Genomic DNA, 22,594 nt, shown 5'->3' on the forward strand with positions numbered 1-22,594 from the left:
GCCCAGCGCGGAGCCCGCCCGAGGGGCAACGCGGGCCACCGCCTGGCAGTGCCCCCTCCCGCTCGGTGCCCCGGGACCGCTGGGCCGAGCCCCGCAGCGAGGCCCTGAGCACCCCCCAGCGTCAGGAGACCTGCTACTTCTCCGCGCCCCCGTGCCCACGGCCTGGACGCCCTGTCCGCCTCGGTGCCCCGAGGACCCCTTCGCCGTGCCCTGGCGACTCAGCTTCCGCAGGGCCAGAGCGCCCCTTCTGCCCTGGCACCCACCGGGATCCCATCCCCAAGCCCCTCAGCGACACCCCTCGGGGCGGGAGGGCTCCCCGCCTCAAGGCACTGTACCCCCTTTCTGAGCTCCTCAGTGTCCCCGCCCCCGGACCGGGACCCCTTCCCCGAGCCTCGCTGCGGAGCTGCTTTGCCTCCCGCCTGGCCGTCCCCGCGGGGCAGCGGCCCCCCGCCCCTCTGCCCGGCCCCAGCCGCGCCTGTTGGGGCGACCCTGTAACTTCTGCCTTCAGAGCTGCGGAGCTGGTTTACCTGCTTGGCCCCGCTAGAGGCAGGTCGCGGTCCTGGAGCGGCCCGCTGTACCCATCCTGGACGCCCCCTACCTCCTCCTCCCCTGAGGCCTCTTTGAACTTCTCCAGTACTCAGGTGGCGGTCCAGCCCCAAGAGAGAGAAAAGGAGAGGGTGATGGGAAACTTCTCCCTGCAGTGCCTAGCGGGCTGAGTGTGTCATGCCGAGTCCTGTGTCCTGGGTAACACCGCAGTTTAAACAGGTTATCCGGCTCGGGCTCCGGCTCCGAAAGCCTAGGCCGGGTCTTTGGAGGTGGGGCTCTGGATCAGAATGGAAGCTGGGACTTTGCTTACTTAGCTTTCACACATCTTCTTGGTAGCAGAATCCTTTCCAAGTTAAAGAGTGGGCAAGAGGGCGTTGCCTGTCCCACTTAACTTTCTCTGCAGGTTGTTTGGGTGTTGAGCATGGGACATTTGTGAAAGGGGAGGGAAGAGTTCATTACCGATCTGTGAGAGCAGAAAAACCAGCCTCTGGGTTCTCCACCCAAACTTAAGTACTGCGTTGTTGGAAAGACAGGATTTTTTGCTGGTGAAAGAAAACTCAAGAGTTTTTGTTTTGTACTGGTGCGGGGGAGGGAAGTGGAGCAGGCCTGTAATTCCAGCACCCAGGGGGCTGAAGCAGGAGGATCACTGTGAGATTGAGGCCATCCTGGGCTACATAGTGAATTCAAGGGCATCATGAACTGCATAGTGAGACCTAGTGTCCCAGAGTACCCCCAAGAAACAACAACGACAACAACAACAAAAAAGAGTTGCTTCATTTACTTGCCAACTTGGGTTGGTGCCAGGACTTGGTGTTCTGGTTTGCTGTGTAACTTTGGGCCATGCCTGTGTGACTGAGCCTCAGTTTCCTTATCTGTAAAGGGCCGGTGATGCTAATTCTCTTGCAGGGTGTTGTGAAAGATTAAATGATATACTGTTGGTAACATGGGTAGAGGAGGCAATCAACATATTTTAATAATGCTTTTTATAGTGCTTTGAAGTTACCAAGTGCTAGAGACCTCATTTACCCTGGGAATGCTCTAAGCTTCCCGTGTGATGAATCCCTGAAAAAGGCAAAGCTTAGTTTTAGATCAGTAGAACAAGGATCTCCAAGCACTGTAAACCTGAGGCTCAGTAAGTAGTTTCTGAGTGATTGCTGCTTTCTATGAGACTTTTACAATTTGTTCACTTCTACTGTTTGCCGTGTATGAGGAGTGAGGGAGGGACATTCTGAGAGCCAGGATATGTCAACATAACTGTAACCTAGTAACCCCTTAGCTCTACTTTGCCATCTGTGTATTCAGGATTTAATGTCCTCTATGGAGAGAGAGGTATGAGTAGAAATGAACTGATTCCTCCTCTGGAAAGGGCAGAGTGAGAAGTCTGAAAATTGTTCAGTAAGGCAAGTCTGTGCTTATGTTTGTTGGAAAGTGGCATCTCTCCAGTCACCTTTGCTTTGCTAGGTCAAATATAGCAAGCAACCTTTATGTAATTTAAACCCTAAATCTTAGTGTGAGTCTGGGATGAGGGCAAATAACCATTGTGATAAGTAGCCCAAGTTCTTAATTCAGCACCTCACTAGCTTGGTTTCTGGTGCTAGTGAGGCTCTGAATAACCTAGTCCATTGGTGCTTCTGAGACTTCCTCTCTAGTTCCAGAAGCAGTTTTTAGAGCCATCCCACATGTTCTTCAGCGTCCCATCCTGTCAAGAGCCTACCCACTAGTTTTTAAAAGTCCTTTCAATAAAAAACACGTTTTATGCTGAAGATATGCCAAGCCTGCCATTTCATATTTTGTAATACTGTAATTTTCTCTAAAATTTTGTGGATGGAAAAAATTATTCCAATACTTATATTCTGCACAATTTTATAATATTTAAATTACTGGTGGTTTGCATTTTTGAATGCTGACTTTATAGAAACAGTTAGCTCATTCCCCATCAATGCTACTTCTAATTACAGTGTATAGGCAACCCTGAATGATCCCCCTTCACTCCATTCTTTTCCTTCCTTTACAACTGATAAGAAGGAGGATAGAGATTGAAGGGGGAATCTAGACTGTCCTCTGAGGGAGGAAGGCAGTAGAGCCATGGGGCCAGTGAGCTCTCAGTAGTGGGTTCTCCTGTGGGATTTACTGACCTTTAGTGGAGAGCTATGAAGCCTCAGTGGACTGGGGTTACTTGAGTTCTCTGCATAAGGCAAATTGCTCAAGGCAAACGGCTCCCTTGGGAGTTTTACAATGCTTGGGTCTTGTAGGTGAATGTCGGTAGAGCTTATCCATTCAGGTTACAGTTGCCTTTTATAAATGTGTAAGTTGATGTTTGTTCTTCCTTAACACTTCATCGGGAGCTTCTCTCATTAGCCAGTAGTATGTCTTGCCATAAAACCTAAGGGATTAGTAAATAGCAAGAGAATCATTCTCTCTACAGTCTTGCCCCTTTTGGGGACTTCACTGTGCTAATACTGTGGAGCTAAAGGAGTGAAGCAGACCAACATTCGTATCAGTTACTTGCATGCTCAAAATGAAACACCATTTTGACCTAGCCTCAGAGAACTTTAATTCTTTTGTGAAAATTTGTTTTGGCCCCTGGAGAAATAATTTAAATGTTTGAGATATGCAGTGAAGTCCTTTGTACATCTGAAAACAGTGATGTCTAACCTATGGCATATGTGCTGCTACAGGCTGTTAGAATTACGACATGTAGGCTTACTGCTAATCAAGAGCAAGTTGGTACACTGAGTATAGATGTTATTGATAATACTTGTTGTTTAGCACAGTTAGACCAAAAGTAATAAATGATTAAGGTAAAATAGATTGCTTCACAGTATCCAGATCAGGAATTTTTTTTTTTTTGAGACAGAGTCTCACTGTGTAGTTCAGGCTGGCCTTGAACACTCGGTGATTCTCTTGCTTCAGACAACTCTGACTTTGTAGTGCAAAAGCAGCCACAGACAAACTATAAATGAACAGGTATAACTGTGTTCCAATAAAACTTTATGGAATGGTTTTGAATTTCATATAAATTTTATATGTTATAATATATTATCCTTTTGAAATTTTCAAATTTAAAATGCAGGCTTAGCTTATAGCCATACAAAAAACAGGCAGTCCAGGTCTGGCCCTCAGGCTGTACTTTACCAAGTCCTGCTCTAGGTCTATGTGTTTTGATTTTTCTTTTTTCAGTGTCCACAGGTCTGAAAAAAGTGACAAGGAGGCTTGCCTTTAGTGAATGGATGAACCTTTTACCGTTTACTGTTAATTAACTTTAAGATACATATGGGAGATCTCCAGCAATCGGGAACACAACAACAACAAAAAAAAGCAAAAGGTGTATATGGGAGTCAGACACAGTGTGCACACCTGTAGCCCCAGCCACTTGGGAAACTAAGGTAGCAGGGTCACTTGAGCCCAGGAGTTCAAGGCTAGCCTCGGCAACCTAATGATGAGTCTTCATCTCAAAAGACCAAAAAAGACACGTATGGAAGAACATTTTTAAATGGTAAATTTAAAATTTTACCATGATTTTTAAAAATAATACTTGTGAAGGACAGTTCATGCACATACATTTGGATCTTTAATTAGACACTTTAAAAAGGGTTTAAAGGGAAATTCAGCGTGGTTTAGTGCACAACATAAGGACAACAGTACTTGCCCTGGAATTAGCCTATAGTGTGATTGTTCAGCTATGCCTGCAGATGTTGCTTGGAACAAAGCGTTAAGAGATCTGTTTCTCAGAGGAAAGCCCAGGCAGCAGGTGGCACCAGCCCTGAGACCTAGAAAAACAACCAGGAGAGAAAAAAGAAGAAAGCAAACTTCTGTCACTTTCCTAAGCAGTTAATTTTTATTGCCATGGTTCCATTGTCACATATAAAGTGATAGTTGCAGAACAACAGTGTGCTTAGCGTGGCTGATTATTTTGTTTTAATTAAAACATTTTTTAAAAAACAAAATGAAACAAACATACCAAATTGATTGTGGTTGTGGAACACTTAATGCAAAACATTCAAGAGAGGCCGGAAGTTTGGATCTGTAGCTTTTGTCTGAATTTTTGCCTCCCAAATAAGGACAACCTAGCAGAAATCAAATAGAAAACTACCTGCATAGGTTTTGAGATGAGATTTCCTTGAGCCCCTGAACACCACTTGGAGGTTAGTTTCTGGCTGGCTCGTTGTGGGGCCTCATAAGAGTGAGAAGGATGACTGACATTTCTTCCCTCTTTAGTTTGACCTTGAGACTCCAGGAAGTATTCATCTCCAAGGAGCAGTCTAACGTCTCTTTTTCCTCCCTCTCTTATCATTGTCTTCTTTTGAAGAGGGCAGTGCCTTTTCCCAGACCTCAACTTTGGAGTCATTGTTTGGATTTAGGCTGAACAGGGATACAAGAGAGGCCATTATAGATATATCAGAGTTTCTTCCTACATCTCACAAATAACCACTATACTGAAACTTGCCTTCTCCTTCTCCAAGGGAATTGCTCTAAAATCTTTTTAGGTATATACCTCCTTAGCCTGGACGCATATCAGTTTGCAGAGGAATGAAGTTGGATGCTAGGAAGTACCTTGGCAGACAAAAGGGTTTAGGCCACCTCACAGGCAAAGTTGTTATTCTCCCCTCCCACTTGTACAACAGGACCCTCTCAGGGCTCTATTTTCTGCTGGGCCCAGCTTCTGATTTCCCCTGCCATGGATTTAATTCCTGGCAAGTAGCCAAAGCATTAAACTTTTATTGTTCAATTTACCACAAGGGCGGGGCCTTGCTTTAGTGGGCCGAGGAGGCTGTGGCTGTTTCCAAGCCCGAGTGTCACACCACATTAGCAACTGCAGACTTTTGAGGGCTGCGTTTCTTTCAGTTTGGTTAAATTCTTGGTTAGAACCAGAACAGTACACTCACACTTGAAGTTTTAAAGCTAGGAAATTGTAAAAACAGCATAGGCAACTTTTAAAGATCATTCATAATGGTTGTAGCTATCAACATATGTGACTGACCTTGTGTGGTTTCTTTATGTCTTCCAAACAGATATATTAAATGGGTGTGCAGTTTCCTTAGTGTCCTAAAGTCAGATGACAACATGAGGACCAAGTAGTTAGTAGTTTTCTTCTAGCATAGCAGGGATTGTTAGCCAATCCCATTACAGTATGTAAATTACTTGCTGCTGTTCAATCTATAAAAATTCATCTTCAAAGAAAATTATTGGGCTGGTAAAAATATTTTTAATAATGACCACAGAAGCCATATTTGTTTTTCTTTGATGTTCTTCCGAAGACTCTTCTGGTTTTAATCAGATTGTTCCCACATAAAATACAGTGGAAATCTACAATAATAAAATCCCTATTTCTATGTCTGTGGGGAAATAAACAGGATGGGAGACTGTCTTTTTAAGGGGCTTTCCCATTGCCTTCCCCTGGCCTCAAAGCCTCTATTACTGGTGGGTGTTTTGGCATCAGTTAAGGGCCTTCAATCCTTCCCTCCCTCCATGTTTTGCTCTTTCATTAAAGTGTTTCTGTTGTCTAATTATATCCTTTCAATCAAATTAGAGACTGCAGCATCTGGTGAGGGCTCTAACTGCTGCCATCTGCACCTCGCATATACAGGCCTTTTCAGCTGAGAATCACTCAACTTCCAAATGGCAGGAAGAGATTTGGAAAAAGTTTGGTTGGAGGGAGGTTAACTTAAAAGGAACATCTTCAAAGGCTGGGTAGGCTGCCCTTCTTGCTGTGATATATGCCTGGCCATGCAGAACTTCATTGGCTTGGATCTCCAAAGATTCCTATTCAGATTTTCTGGCACATGAAGGGTTTGTCTGATGGTCTTAGCTGAAATGACTAGGCCCTCCCTTCCCTGTTATGGTTTTGGAGGGGCCTGGGTGGAGCTGAGATTTTCCTCTCCTGAGAACAATCTTTTGTTATATGACCACTCATTAATGGATATGACACTTTCTGTTTGACCATTTTTTTCTAACCTAGTGATTTCAACAGAAGGAGGTTTTGCCCCAGGGGACATTTTGCAATACTTGGAGGCATTTTTGACTGTCACAGCTGAGAGGGTGCTGTCAGCTATCTAATAAGCAGAAGGTAGAGATCCTGCTAAACATCCTAGAATGCACAGGACAAACACCCCCACAACCCATCCTAAAATGTCAGTAGTGCTGAGGCTGAGAAATGCTGTCCTAATTGTATTATTTTTTGCCTTTCCTTTTACTGTGGTCTAGGAAGAGGCAACTCTAATCAACTTCTTTTTTCACTCTTAAGAGTAGATTCTTCAGTATCTACACTTTAACATTCTTCAGTATCTCCTTTAACATTTGTGTAAACTGTTTCAGAAACCTAAATGGAATAAGGTCTGTGATTCACTATGTCTGTCTAGTCTCTCTAGAGAGTCAGATTGCCAAATTAAATATCGGATGGCCAATTAAATTTGAACTGCAGATAAGTACCAATACCTTTTACTTAGTATTTACTTGAAATTCAAATTTAATTGAGCATCTTGTACTTTTTTGCTACATTTGGCAAACCTACTCAAGATTCATAGAATACTATGTGAAACTTTAAATCTTAGGTAATCAGAATTATTCTCTTGTCCACTGTTTGTTTTATTCTTGTTACTCTGGAGGGGGCTAGAGATGACAGCACTGCCAGTTCCTGCCTGTTCACAAATGCTACAATGAGTCCTTCTGCCCTAAACTGTCTTCCCGGCCAGAACATCTGAAATCCATTTCTTGATTGTATTTTTATGTTAGAGCCAATTAACAAGTACTTATCAAATGTCTACTGTGTGCTCAGCCTCTGTAACCAAAACTCATCTCTGTGACAGATTTCAGAAGTCTACAACTTTCTTGCTTCAGAGTTTATTTGGAAAATGTACTCTAGAGATACATTATCTACCTGTCAATGAGCTGTCCCCACTGAAGAACACTTGTTTTGCTTGCCCATCCCATATCAACTAAGAGAAGCTGAAAAGCCCAGAGCCTGGCTTCCATGGACCATGGGCTACCCTTTGGGACTCCATTATTGGGGAAATTTCTTGCCATCTGTCATTAAAAGTAAGTCACAGGCATTACTGATAAAAATTGTCCACAAGCTGGGTTATATCATTTTATTCTTTTTAGTCTGATTGAGATCTTTATGTGGTATTAAGTAGGAATATTGAAGTGATAGTCTAGTTGTGGCTTTGAACCAGCCATCTCCTACTTAATTCAGAAAATAAAAAATGTATGTCATTAAAAATAGGGAAGAATAAAAAAAAAAGGGTAGAATATTTCTCCTATTATATGTGACTTTACCATTGATTTCCTTTAAATAGCAAAGTCCTCTAGTTTAAATAACAAGTATTTGACTTTCAAATGCTTGGTTTACATAAAATTTCCTGGGACTTCTCATGAATGATTTAGGTCAGGAGGCTGACATAAAAGCATAAATTGGTAAGGAAATTTGGGCACTCAGAATGTGTCTGTAACAGATTCCCTCTTCCCCAACTCCCCATTGTCTACTTCCCACATTCCACAAACATTTGCCAGCACCCTCTGTGTGGTCTGTCCTTGCTGAGGATACAAAGGTAAGATGCTTGGGGTTGAGGGTAGAGCATGTGCTTAGCACGTGCAAGGCCCTGAGTTGAATCCACAGCACCACACACAAAAAAAAGGAACAGCTGAATGGGTGAGGGGATGGGAATCTGGGAATGTAGTGCAGCAGTCGAGAGCTTGCCAAACATGCATGAGACTCAGTTTGATTGCCAGCACTTTGAGGGGAGAGGGGTAAGATTATTGAGAAAAACATGCTGTTGGAAGCAAGGCTAGGTGCTTTTTGAGCAATTACAGTTCAAGATGATCAAACCTCTAAGATCTATGGCAGGTACCATGTCACTTGTTTTAGATCCCCTTGCTCCTATAGGAGTATAATGTTATCCATTCTAGACCTAGCATTGAATAGTTCACCTTTTGTCTTTTTGTTTTTTTAGAGTTGACTTTTATTTTTTTAAATTTTTTTTTTTCCTTCTGGTACCGGGAATCGAACTCATGACCTTGTGCTTGCCGGGCAGGTGCTGTGCCGCTGGGCTGAATCCCCAGCCCCTAGAGTTGACTTTTAATGAACTGAGGTATTATCTGTCAGAAAGCTGGACTTGAAGCTTTAAATAGTTCATACTTTCCATGAGCAAAAGCTTTCTAGCATGAAATTCTATTTCAAGATTGAGATGGCTTTTATAAATAAATATCTGAAGTAGATTCATTTGTACTTATGTATTATATTGATAAATGGTTTACACCATCCAGGTATGATAGAGTATGTTTGGTTGGTACTGGCAGTAAAATCCATCAAAGTATTTTGCTTAATTAATGAAATGTTTTTCTTTAAGTTCTGCTTCTCACTTCTGACTTCTCACTATCTTGAGTCTGTGTGTGTGTGTGTGTGTGTGTGTGTGTGTGTGTGTGTGTGTGGTTGGTTTTGATGCAGTCAGGCTGGTCCTGAGTTCACTTTAGCCCAGGCTGATCTTGAACTCCCAATGATCCTCGTGCCTCAGCCTCCCCAGTGCTGGAATTATAGGGGTGTGCCACCACATCTGGCTACCATTTTGAGTCTTAAACTGAGGCTTGGCTTAATCTCTGTGTATGTTACAGAGTTACATGCTGATAGGTTAGTAGTCATTTTTTTTTTTTTTTTTTCTCAAAAACTGTCATTGCTGGGGGCATGCTCAGTTATAGAAACTGAGACTTACATAGAAACTTACGTGCTTTTGTGAGACCCTCGGTTCAGCCTTCAGTACCATGAAAGAGAAAGCAAAAAAGCAAAACAAAAAAACCCTCTTTTTTGGGCTTCAATTCAATGTTTATTTGTGTTTACAATATCCTACATGATAAATTGAAAGTCCTCAAGCACTGTTGCATATTCATGGTGGCTATTCCTGGCAAAAACACATGTACTTTACAGTGACAACCATGACATGTTTTCCAGTGGGCCCTGCTTGGGTAGGAGGGGAGCTTAAGGTGACAGCCAGATGGGAACAGAGTAGCACCCAAGCTCTTTTATTCTGGACCTTCTCTGCCTCAACAGCTATTTGGTTTTTTGTATTTTTATTTAACAATAAGGTCCCCTCCTTGAAGTGTTCGTACAGGTCTTCCAAATTTAAACTTCTAGTCCAATGCTTACCATAGGTTTAGGTTTTATTTGGAAATAGTATTTTAAGTAATTCAATATTTTGTCTGCTAATAGACATGAATAAATTGGAGATTCAAGTAGGATATCTCAAGTCCTCTTCAAAAAGTGTAAATTCTTTAGTTAAAATTACTTTGAGAAGCAGAGCCTGCTCTGTTTTTGTGGTGAATGTGTGTGGGGGAGGTGTGGGTGTGGGTGTGGGTGGTGTTGGGGTTTGATCCCAGGGCTTCATATGTCTTAAGCACATGCTATACTATTGAACTACACCCGTAAACCCTGTTAATGTTTTTAAAGACACTGTCTCCTCAATGAAAAGGAAGATCTAAAAGATATTTTAATGGAAAAGCTACTGATGTTTAAAAAATTACAGTGATTATTTGTGTGGTAATTCTACTTTGGGCAGAAGTACAGCTTGTTCTTTGGTCATTGTGCACAGTTAATATATAGTCCAAGAGCAGAATACATGAATGTCTGTCTTGGTTTTAGATGGCTAGATTTATTGCTGATTGGGTTTATGGTTCTTGAAAAGAAGCTAAGGTAGATTAATTGCAAAACAACATGCTAATAACTATTCCAAGATGTTCTTTAAACATTTTTTTTTTTTACTATGGGAAATTTAGAGTGCACAAAAATAGGAGACTATGAGGAAGTCATGTATCCATTTCCCAGCTTCCAAGATTATCAACATTGACCAAACCCCTTTGCTTCTCTCCACCAGGTTTTTTAAATATTAATTAATTATTTAATTTTTTATTAGTACATATTTGCAGTACATAATGTTTACATCCCATGTGGGGATTTGTACATGTACAATAACACAGTTTGATTCCTTTTTCATCCTTCTCCTTTTCCTTCCCTTGCCCCTCCCTCCATCTTTGTCTCCTTCCCATTTGAGAAAAATCTGTCTGCCTATTTCCTATTATCTTTTATTTTGCTCCCTATAGTTTGAATTTCTTTTTTTTTTTTTTTTTCCGGTACCGGGAATCGAACTCACGACCTTGTGCTTGCCAGGCAGGCACTGTGCCTCTGAGCTAAATCCCCAGCCCCTGAATTTCTTATATAAGAGAAACTACTCAATATTTAAACTTGTATTTTACTTAACATATTTTCCTACAGATGATTCAAGTTTATCTTTCTTTATCTCCAAGTAGTATTCCATTGTGTATAAATACCAGATTTTCTTTATCCATTCATTTGTTGATGCACATATAGGCTGTACCCAAGATTTAGCTATTATGAATGGTGCCATTATAATCATGAGTATGCATGTATCACTGTAATGTAATATCTATGTCATTTTGTAACAAATCTCATATTTCATCTGTAAATATTTTAGTATATATCTCTAAATGATAATTATTCTTTTCAAAAACTTAGTAGTATTATAATATGCCTAAAAAAAAAAAATTCCTTAATGTCATCAAATACCCAGTCAGGATTTAAATGTCCCTGGTTGTCTCTTTATAGTTCAATTAGGACCTAAGTAAGGTACATTTTAGATGGTGTGAGTCTTTTTTTTTTTTTTAATTTTATTTTTATTTTTTCTTTTTTGAGAAAAGGTCTAGCTTTGTAGTACAAGCAGTCCTTGAACTCACTGTGTAGCCCAGGCTGGCCTTGACCTCTCAGTGATCCTCCTGCCTCAGCCTCTGGAGTGCTGGGATTACAGACATGCGCCACCACACCTGGCTAGATGGTGTGAGTTTTAAATCTTTATTAACCCTTAGGTTTATGCTCTTTTTCTTTTATTTTTGCAATGTTGTTAATTTTTATTGAAGATGTAGTTTCTTAGCCAGCTGTCATGGCTTTTTAGCTATCAGTTCTTTCTTTTCACATCATTCCAGACTTTTGAATCTTAGTTCCATTGTGTTAGATCTTGTAATAGCAGGTACAGTATTTTGAGTTTAGACTGTAAAAGGACATTAAGATCATCTGTCAAATCTCTTCATTTCATAGGTAAATAAACTGAGGGCAAAAAACTAAGCGCCCAAGTGTGTGGGTGGTTTGCTCAAACCATAGCGTGTCAGCCACTTACCTGGTATCATTTCCTCTTACTCCAGTGACTCTCAGTATGTACTAAGTATAGTGGGCCCCACTCCTAACTGTATTCTCTCCACTGTAGATCTGATAACCTTTCTCCACATTATCACAGAAATCACTATGAAAGGTGAGAGAGTATCCTGTCATAGCCTCATGATGTTGGGTGGAGAAGATTCGGCATCACTGTCTTGCCAGAATCACATACTCCTTTACCATAATGTTGTGCGTAAGCAGTCAGCATCGTGTTGTGCTCCTAAGGCAAAGGGTGGCTTGCCCCAGAACATGGGCTTGGAAGATGTACCCACAGGGCACCAAGTCTGTAGCTGAAACCCAACAGAGCAGCAAGTATGCTGTATGCACACTTGACAACATTGTCATACTGCTAATTAGTAAGAGATTTTCCACCAAAGCCTTATCTCTCTATAAACTACCCACCTACCAAATTTCATAAACATTTTAAAAAGGACAGAAGATATTTCCATTGGAAAATGTTTTCTGCTGTCTTACTGCAAGGTGCTAGAATTGAATTTAATGTGTACTGCCTCATGTTAATTCCATACTAGGTTAAACCAGCCAGATTTCTGCCAACATAAGATCAACAGAGATGCTAAGTTGTTGCACATAGAACAGAGACTGGGTGGCTTAAAACAAACAAAAAAACAAAAAAACCAGAGTCTCTCACAAGAATCGTATGTAGAGATCCAACTAGTAATTTTACCAGAAAACCAGGAATCTTAAAAACTCAATATAGAAATATACTCTATTTCTGTTTCCTTCTTTCTTTTTCTCCTTCCTTCTTTCTTTCCTTCCCTCCTTCCTTCCTTCCCTCCTTATTTCCTTCCTTCCTTCTTTCCTTCCTTCCTTCCTTCCTTCCTCTTTCTCCTCCCTCCCTCCCTCCTTTTATTTTTTTACAGGGTCTCACTATGTAGCCTGGCCTAAAGCTTGTAATCTTTCTATCTCAGCTTCAGGTGTGCATTACACTAGAATAGTAGTTTTGAACAAATAGTATGCTAGTCAGTTTTCCATTACTGTAATAAATGCCTGTGAACATTAACTTATAAAGAGAAAAGGTTTATTCTTTGTCCCAGTTTTGGAGGTTTTGGTTTCTAGTTGGTTGACTCTGTTGCTTTGGGGCCTGTGGTAAGGCAGTATATCATGGGTGAAGTATATTTTGGAGCAAAACCGCTCACCTTCTGGCCAGAAAGTAAAAGAAAGGAAGAGCAAGGTATCCCACTGTCCCATTTGAGGGCACACCCCAAATGACGTACAACTCACTAGGCTTCACTTCTTAAAGGTTCTACTACTGCCCAGTAATGCCATGAGCGAGGGACCAAGACCTGGACTTCGGGAGACAGTTTTGTATTGTTTTATTTTGTTTGAGACAGTCTTACTGTATAGTTCAGACTGGCCTTGAACTCACTATGTAGCCCAGGCTAGCCTTGAACTCATGGCCACCTTCCTGCCTAAGCTTCCCCAGTGTTGGGATTACAGGTGTGCACCACCATGCCCACCTAAGCCTTGTTTGTTTCCTCTCTCTCTCTCTCTTTTTGTAGGTAATGGGGATTCAACCTAGGGCCTTCACACTGAGCTACATGCCCAATTTATTTTTATTTTGAGACAGGGTTTCACTAAATTCTTAAGTTGCCCAGGCTGAGCTCAAACTCATAATCCTCTTGCCTCAGCCTCTCAGAGAGCTGGATTACAGGCATGTAGTACCTACCATGCCTGACTGCAGGACATTTAAGATGCAAATTCTAGCATTGTAATTAGGAATAACCTAGTTATAGAGTTTTATGTATACCATATTCTTCAACTTTATTAAATTTTATTAAGGAATAGAATGTTGTTTAGATTAATTGTTGCTTTCCTACCACTGTTTCATACATGTCAAGTTTTAATTATTTCAAAGGAACGTCTTGTGGCTGGGGATACAGTTCAGCAGCATAGCGCCTGATAGCAAGCACGAGGTCATGAGTCCGATTCCCAGTACCCCCACAAAAAGAAAGAAAGAAAGAAAGACTAAAAGAACATCTTGTTACAGTTTTTAATTTTTTTATAATACAGAGGTCTTTCATTGTTTTATACCTATTGTACTACAAATTTACAGGGAATGAGTTTAGTCTTTTTTCCACTGGTTCTCTCAAACTGATGTGGGCATGGATGAGGCTCTGTGTTCAGTGCCTATCACCAAAAAAAATACTATGAGCCAGGTGTAGTGATGTGTGCCTGTAATCCTAGCAATCAGCAGGCTGAGGCAGGAGGATCATGGATTTGAGTTCAGTCTGGGCTACATAGTGAGTTCAAGGCCAGCCTGGACTACATAGGCAAGACCCTATCTCAAAAAACCAAAAAGACAACAAATAAAACCTAGGGTATTTTGGCACCCAAGCCAGCATTTCTTCTACCTGTCTTTCTCTGGTGACCCTCTAACTGGTCGTCTTGGCCTAATATTTGTCTCTCTGTAGTTCCTCTTCCCAAAATCTAGACTGTTATCTATGTAAAATATTTTTATAAGGACTGGAGATACACCTCAGTGCAATCCTCAGTACCACCAAAACAGTTAAACAACAACAACAAAAAAAACCCCAAAACAGAACACCCTCAGATAAGTCAAATCATGCCATTTCTCTGCTCAGACCCTTCCAGAGGGCTGGGAGTATAGCTCAGTGGCAGACCACTTGTCTCCCAAGCGTGAGGCCCTGGGTTCTATCCACAAGCTCCAGAAGAATAAAGCAAAACAAAAACCCTTACAAGTGGCTTCCCTTTATACTTAGAAGCAAAAGCCAAAATCCTGTTTACACAACTCAAAAGACCCTTCCTATGCTGGCCTTTCTTGCCTGCCCCTCCTTACATACTAGCCCCCACCAGTCAGGTAAGAGGAGCAGCTTTACAGTTCCTCAAACCTGCCAAGCATTTTTCTTTGCTATGTCCTTCTCCAGTAACACTCTTCCCAGCTTTTTTACTGGGTTTGCGTCCTCCCGTCCTCTAATCTTTGCTCAGATATCCTGTCAGCATGTGAGCTCGATGAATACTGTTCAGGGTCTTTTTTCATCACTGCGGTCCCAGTGCTGTGAAGAGTCAGCACATGCAAAGTACTAAATAAATATTTGATTAATTAATGAATAGTAGGCTACACATTAGGATTATACCTTCACTTATTCTCTTTCACTGAATATGTGACTATACAAGGGGGCCATATGATTTTTTTTTTCCTTATAGTTCTAGCCAGTTCATACTTAGGTAGACAAAGCTTATGGCAGTTTCATAGCATTAGAAAATGAGAGAGGCAGGGTCCTTATTACCTAGTAAGTGATCTGATGTATTCAAGATGCTCAAATAACTTTAATCCAGAATACTCTATTTCAGTGATGGCAAACCGTTTAAAGACCCAGTGCCCAAACAGCAACCCAAAACTCTTATTTATTGCAAAGTGCCAACACTGCAAACTGCAATTAAACCTGAATACTGAGGTTTTAGTTTAGAAAAAACAACTCATATAATTCATGACCTCATTGTCTAGAGGGCTGTATGTGCTCTCTGTGGCACACATATCATAGGTTCATCATCACAGCATTTTTTTTTTTTTTGGTCGTTTTTGAGACAGGGTCTTGCTATGTAGTTCTGACTGGCTTTGAGCTCATTTTGTCGCCCAGGCTGGTCTCGAACTCGCAACAATCCTCCTGCTGCAGCCTCCCAAGTGTTGGGATTATAGATGTGCACCACCACGCCTGGCTTATCACAGCATTTGTTTTTCTTGCCTTTTCTCCACAATTGATATGTACTGGCAAGTTTGGTAAGTAAACATAATATCATTAAAATCTGATACACTGCCTCAGTTTCCCCAGTGGAACTGAGAATAAGATTAGGTCTGAGGAGCAGACTGAAACAAACAAGCCTGCTCTTTCCCATTCCTGCTCTCAGATGACATTTCATCCCCATTCATGAGGACTGGCATATGTGTGGACGGCTGCCACATTCTTTTGTATTACAAATCAAGTCATCTGAGCCTCTGGGAACGTGTTGCTGTGTATTGCCAAGGCTGTGCATTGATTGGCCTGCATTTTTGGCACCTGGGTCACTCCTTACCATTTTCTTCTAAAATTCATTTTTTATTATATTATAATTAAAGCGTATAACCTGATGTTTTGATGTGTAAGAACCAACAGAATGTACTAACACGTAACAATTAAAATTCTAGCAATTGGCAAAGGTTTGCTTCATGTTCTTAGAATTGTCTAGTCTAAGGCTAGGGATATGGCTCAAGGACAGAGCTCTTGTCTGCCATGCACAAGGCCCTGGGTTTGCTCCTTACCACCACCAAAAAATAAGACAAACATCTAGTCTAATGACTTCCAAACCTGGTAATAAAACAGAACCACCTGGGCAGCTTTTTAGAAATACATGTTCTCATGTCCCATTCTAGTTTGGATTTCCAGGTGTAATGGTTGATACATTGTATCAACTTGAGAAGTTTAGAAGCTTAACTCAGCAGAGGGCCTGAGCCTGAGGAGAGCAAGCATACAGTGTAAGGGAGGACAAGAGGCTTGCTTCCCCTCCCGGCTTTTGCTCTTGCTGCTTTGCTGTCTTTATCACCTTCTTAAACTGTTGCCTGTGTGCCATGCCACCCTGCCTTGGAGTCAGCCCAGTATGGACTGAAACCTCCACAAACTGTGAGCTAAATAAACCTTTCCTTCCTTAATTTGGAGTGTTGGGTATATTGTCTCAGCAAGGAGAGAAAAGTAACCAAGACACCAGCCTTGCGACTGGGATAGGGTTCTAATGTGGTACCTACTATACACATTCATATTCATTTTCTTTTTCTCCCTCTCTCCTTCTCTCTCTTCCTCTCTCTCTCTTTCTCTCAATAAATGGTCTTTCCTTAGTATCCCACGGGTATTTGTTCCAGGACCCCAGGGACACTAAATTCAGCTGATATTCTCAAGTCCCTTATATAAAATGCCATAGTATTTGTATGTAACCTATACATATCCTCCCATATACTTTAATTTATTTATTTGTTTATTTGGTTACTGGGAATTGAACTCAGGACCTCACACTTGCCAGGCAGACGCTGTGCCACTGAACTAAATCCTTGGCCCTCTCCCATGTACTTTAAATCATATCTAGATTACTTATACCTGATTCAATGAAATGCTGTATAAATACTTGTTATATGATATTGCTTAGGGAATAATAACATGGAACAATGTCTGCACATGTTCAATACAATTATTTTCCCAAATATGTTCTATCCATAATTTGTTGAATTGGTGGATGAGGAGCCTCTAGATATAGAAGGCTGATCATATATTTCTAGTGATAGTAAGTGCTCTGTAGTAGACAAAGGGGAGAAAAGGAAGGGTGGAAAAGATAGGATGGCTTTTCAGAGGCGGTAAGACTTAATCTGCAGTGGAAAGTATTAGAGGAAGAACATGTGGGCATGAAATAGCATGGTGTGCTCACAGAATTAAAAGTAGACCAGGTACCGTGGGAAGAAAGAGGAGGAGGCCTCACAAACGCCCATGAGGAGTCTGAGTTTTGTTTTGAGTGTTTTTGTTCTCTTCATTCATATCTTTGAATTCTCTTTGGAGAGTGGATCGTAGAACAAAAGGAGGAACTGTGGGACCTGAACTGTTCTCTGATGATAAATGGGACTCAAACTTTGGCTCTGAAGATGGCGAGGGAAAGGCAGTTTCAGGGTATATATTTAGAGTCAACAGGACATACTAATGGGGTGGAGGAGGGCAGGGTGTGTAAGGATCACACTGATGGGTTCTGTTAGACATAGGATGTGGTCTAGTGCCCTGGTTGCCTCCTTTGTAAGACATATTTAAGGGTACGTTTCTTGTGGATTGGTGGTGAGTCAACATTTGTAAAGCTCTTAGGACAAGATTTGGCACACAGTAAAACACTGTGTAAATATTAGAAATGATGCCATGATGATGATTTGCTCAAAGTCACACAGCTGGTCAGCAGCAAGTGCAGGAATAGAGGCCAAGGCCCAGTCTCTTGGTTTAGTGTATGTCATGCTGTGCTGAGCTGCCTCCTTTATTTACTTTTGACATATTTTATGTAGACCCTTGGTGGAGCATCATCACGGTACACGATGAGTTGCCCCTATTGTAATATGAGTATTGCACCAAAGATGATTTTTTTAATCACTAGGGTTTTCTGTATAGCCTAGAATTCCAGAAAACAGTGCCATTACAGACAAAACATGGGGCCTGGATGGTGGGAAGAAGGGTATGCTGGAAGAGAGATATTCTCTGGCTAGTTTTTAAATATTTAAAGAAATACCTTCCAGGATAAACATGTTTGTATTATCCACAAGCCTATTAAGCTAGAGTAGGCACATACACTCTCCAGTGGGAAATAGTGTTAGAATACTCAGTACCAAAAGTTATAGGTCACCGTGTGCCAGGAGAAGGAAAGAAATAAAGCTAAGACTATTAGTCTGACTCCCCCAGACTGTCAGGTTTCTAATGATACATCTTAAAGAAGTGTTTGAAGTGCTTCTGTCAATTTCAACTAAGCTAATTTTAAAAAATTTCTCTTTGTACTATGCCTTTTTCATGAACCTCTGTGAGTTTAATGCATACAATATGTGGGGGAAAGCCTGTCAGCCTCAGTGCCCATCCCCCCAAAGTCTGAAAAGCAGATTTTAAGAGCACGTGATTATACCTGCAAGGATTTGTCATCTTATGAAATGGGACCTGGGACCATTTTCAGTGCATCCTACAGGAAAGAATTTCAGAAAGGGGTGAGAGAAAAGCTGCCCATGTCCTTGCTCCCTGGGATTCACTGCCTGTTTTGTTGCACCTCTATTTCAGACAGCATGGGGAGGACTGTTCCTCATTACCAGGGAATGTGAGTCATTCCCAGATTTCTGTGATTGGGATTCCAAAGCATTGCTGTATCCAATGGTCTTATTAAATCCAAGTGTCAGTGCAGCTTTTCAGACTGTAGGGGAGAGCTCAGTTACAGCTGCTGACCTGGTTCTAGTTACCACACAGAGACACTGGCAAGAGCAGTGACCCCCTCCGAGTACCCAGAATTCCACATGCATGGCTGTTACCAACTGTTCCCAGATTTGGGGGTTCCCTGGTTCACTTCATGCGCTTCAATACATTAGGCTCCCTGTTTATATCCTAGTTAGGATCTGTAAACTTTAGGGGGAAATGTCCTGTTATTCCTACAAGCTAGTGCCAAGATTAGTCTTGCATTTTCAGGGCCTTCTAGATTCACACAGCCCCAGCACTGTTAACTGCATGGTGTCCAGCATCTAGCAAGATACTATCCAATCCAGCTTGGTCCAAACAAAACATAAATCATCAACCAGAGAGGGAGGAGACTTCCAATGTTGCCAGAAAATTAGTATGCTCTGTCTTTTCTTTCTCCTAGAGTGTTTCACAGCCAATGGTGCAGATTACAGGGGAACTCAGAACTGGACAGCACTGCAAGGCGGGAAGCCATGTTTATTCTGGAACGAGACTTTCCAGCATCCATACAACACTCTGAAATACCCCAATGGGGAGGGTGGCCTGGGCGAACATAACTATTGCAGGTAAGATGGGGCCATAGTAGTTAAAATCTGTGATCTCTTCCAACTCCTTCCAACCTTGCTCATGAATAGAGAGGCCTTCCTTATCTCTTTTCAGCCAACTCAAAAAGCTTTTCTTGACACTAGTTTAAAAATTCTCTCTCTCTCCTTCCCTCCCTCCCACAAGCTATTGCTTTCTTTCAACTGCCTTATTGTTAACATTTCTGCCTTCTCTGATCATTTACCTGTCTCTTTCAGAAAGGAGGTGACACCTGGGCATGGTGGCACATGCCTGGAATCCCAGCCCTTGGGAGGCTGAGGCAGGAGAATCCATGAATTTGAGGCTAGTCTGAGCTAAAAAGTTAACTCAAGGCCAGCCTGAACTACATAATGAGACCCTGTCTCAAAAAACCAAAACCAAAACCAAAACTAAAACCAAACAAAAAAACCAGAAAGGAGGTGACTGACTTTAGCAGGGGCTTTTTGTTTGCTTGTTGTTTGTTATTTTGTTTTTTGTTTGTTTGTTTGTTTTGTCTTTTTGAGACAGGGTCTTGCTATGCAGTTCAGGCTGGTCTTGAGCTCACTTTGTAGCCCAGGCTGGTCTCAAACCCGAAATGATTCTCCTCCCTCAGCCTCAAAAGTGCTGGGATTACAGGTGTGCGCCCCTACGCCCGGCAGGCATTATTTTGTTTTGGAGACAAGGTCTGACTGTGTAATTGAGGCTGGCCTTGAGTTCACTATATAGCCCAGGCTGACCTCAGAGTCATGGATTTTCCTGCCTCTGCCTCCTCAGCTGGGACTACATGCGCTCACAAATGTACTTGACTTCTAGGAGGTCTTGATTTTTCAAATGTATATTCATGATTTCCTTGATATTATCTGTGGCTTTAATCAGATTCTAAAAGTTATCTGTACTCTGGTTTCTCTTCAGATCCAATAAGTCTTTTGCCTTTTACTAAAAGTTATCTGTGATCAAAAACAAGTTAAGAATCACTGATATATAGGAATAAAAACAAAAATTCTAAGCACCTTTGGTTATATCTTTTAGCTATTTACACCCAAGATCCTGGTAACATGACTTGTACTTTAGCAATGTGTTGAACTGAATTATTATTGGGACAGATGCAAAAGCTTGAGCCATTAGGATGGGGAAAAACTATTGCTGAGCTCCATTCTGAGCTCCGTGCTGTATCCCAGGTTCTGGTGGTACACTGACATCTTAACCATATGGCTCTGTTGACCCAGCTGACCCAACACATATATTCTTGCACTGCGTGGTCTATTTTGTTTACCTTCTGCCCTCCACATACCTCTGCTAACACTTGCGGGCCCTCGTGGTTGACTTAAAGTCACCAGGCCTGCAGGCTGTGTTTTCTTTATCCTTGCATCTTCACCTCCTTCCTTTACCTCTGTCCTATCTTTTATCAACTGACCATTGCCCCATAGTTGTTGTTACTGTATTTTAAAAATTGTTATTATATGCTTGTTACAAAAATTTCTCAAACTCTCAGACATTGCTTAAATGAAGTCTCCCATTTATCTCTTTCCTGAAAAACTCCAAACCAAGTCCCATCATTTTATATGTGCTACTTCCCCTTTTGTATTTTATTATTGAAGTTACAAATGCTCATTAAGCAATTCTTTTTTATTTTCAAAGTTGTACACATTAATTTTTTGCATAAATAAAAAATTAGCCCTATTCTAAATCTGGTATATTACTTTACCCTAACTTTTCTATTCATGGGAATGGTTGAGTTGGGTAAAATGTTTAGACAGAGAAAAGAGTGTTTGTTTTTTTAGCTTTACACAGATATTTTTCTCTTATTTTTTCCCTAATAGCACTTATGTGTGCTCACAGGCTCCCAGAAACATACCAGTAAATATTCATTAAGAGAGCAGCAAGGGGCAGGAGCACCTTTCTCCTTAGTCCTGACTGGCTGCAAAAACTCTCCTTTGATTCAATGGAATGTACCAGACCTGAATTTCCAGTTCATACTTCAGAAAGGGAGGCTGAAATTGTTGATTATTATCACATCAGAGTCCAGTCTTTTTGTTTTAGCACTGCAGTGAAGTAAGGATGAATTTGCTTGCTCTTTATGAAGCTATTCTGATGCTTTTTAGAATGGCTTTGACATTGATAATAAACAGTTGTTTTCTAAGGGCTTTACCCAATACTACATCAAAGCTGAACGCTGAATAGAAGAGGAAAATGACAATGAAATACTGTTTAAAGAAGGGCTTTGTGCAAGTACTCCTACTCTGATTTCTCAGCTGCCATCCGACACCATGTTTGTTTTGTGCAGCTTTTCAAACCCATCGCATCTGATATGTCTGAGTTGCGAGTGATGGGAACGCCCTTCTCTGAGCTGTGCTTGAGGTATCTGGATCAGAAAAGAAGGCAGAGACTGGGGAAGAGCAGAGTTGGCACTGCCACCTGGCTTTGGGCACAAGAAATAAAAGAACCCTTTGTACTCTGGGGAAGCTTATCTTTTAGGCCACACAATAAGCTTCTCCTTCTCATGCCTGATAGGGTTTGCTCCCAAACTCTCCACGGCTCGGTCTTTATGCCCATTTCCGGCCTAACCAAGCATCAGGTTTCCAGTATTCTGAGTCTGAATGAAAGGGACTTGGAGAGTGGTGAAGAGAGGCAAGGCTTTTCTGTGTGTTCAGTAGCCCCTGCCATTTGTTGATCCATTTTAGCAGTGTTGCCTGTTAGATTCATGACATCTCTGAGTTGGAAAAAAATCTTAAAAGGTATTTATTGTAAGCTCTTCTCACTTAGGAAGATATAAGCAAAACTTTTAAAAAATATTATTGCTGTATCCAAAGTTAATGCCAGGATGACAAGATTACAGGTTGTAACTTAGACTCTGGCATGGTTTCCTTCAGGGTTCTCTGAGGATTCAGTGTTTTGGGAAGGAGTAGGACCCATTTCTGTCAAACATGAGTGGACAGTCCAGTCTTGGTGAAAGCTTTCCAGTGGCATATATTATATGAATTGTACTTCATTGTTTTCTTTTTTCCTTTTTTAAAAAGAATTTTATTTTAAAGAGAAAAAAATAAAACAATTTCAAAACAAGATAATGGGAGAGAAACAATAGTTAATACATTGCATATTGTTATCTTTAAATTACTCAGAGTACAAGATATAGGCATTTAATTGTCCAAACAATATTAGCACAAACCTTTCTTTTCAGTGAACTAAGAGAAATTAGTAGTATAACTATCTTAACTATCTTTTTTTAATCTTAAATATCTGGTGTGTGTATGTATATCTATATTTGCTTTTCCCTTTCTTTATTCCATTCCCCCATCCCAGTTTCTCTTTT

At 41.2% G+C, this 22,594-nt stretch overlaps 2 protein-coding genes across 3 annotated transcripts in view; one reads left to right on the forward strand and one right to left on the reverse strand.

The window, feature by feature from the left end:
- LOC102024977 (chromosome unknown open reading frame, human C22orf31) overlaps positions 1–1,388 on the reverse strand; it is a 12,223-nt gene extending 10,835 nt beyond the window's left edge. The window contains 2 exon segments of the mRNA XM_013520305.1: positions 528–695; positions 1,332–1,388. Coding sequence (XP_013375759.1) covers positions 528–695; positions 1,332–1,388 — 225 coding nt within the window.
- A 6,120-nt stretch (positions 1,389–7,508) lies between these two features.
- Kremen1 (kringle containing transmembrane protein 1) overlaps positions 7,509–22,594 on the forward strand; it is a 59,951-nt gene continuing 44,865 nt past the window's right edge. For both annotated transcript variants that reach the window (XM_005396174.2, XM_005396175.2), the window contains exons 1-2: positions 7,509–7,581; positions 19,127–19,289. In XM_005396174.2, the coding sequence (XP_005396231.1) occupies positions 7,524–7,581; positions 19,127–19,289 (221 nt within the window). In that variant the 5' untranslated portion in view covers positions 7,509–7,523. The remainder of the gene's footprint in view (positions 7,582–19,126; positions 19,290–22,594) is intronic.

Source organism: Chinchilla lanigera, unplaced genomic scaffold (genome assembly GCF_000276665.1).
Source record: "Chinchilla lanigera isolate Chin_1 unplaced genomic scaffold, ChiLan1.0 scaffold00054, whole genome shotgun sequence".
In the NCBI taxonomy this organism is placed as follows: Eukaryota; Metazoa; Chordata; class Mammalia; order Rodentia; family Chinchillidae; genus Chinchilla; species Chinchilla lanigera.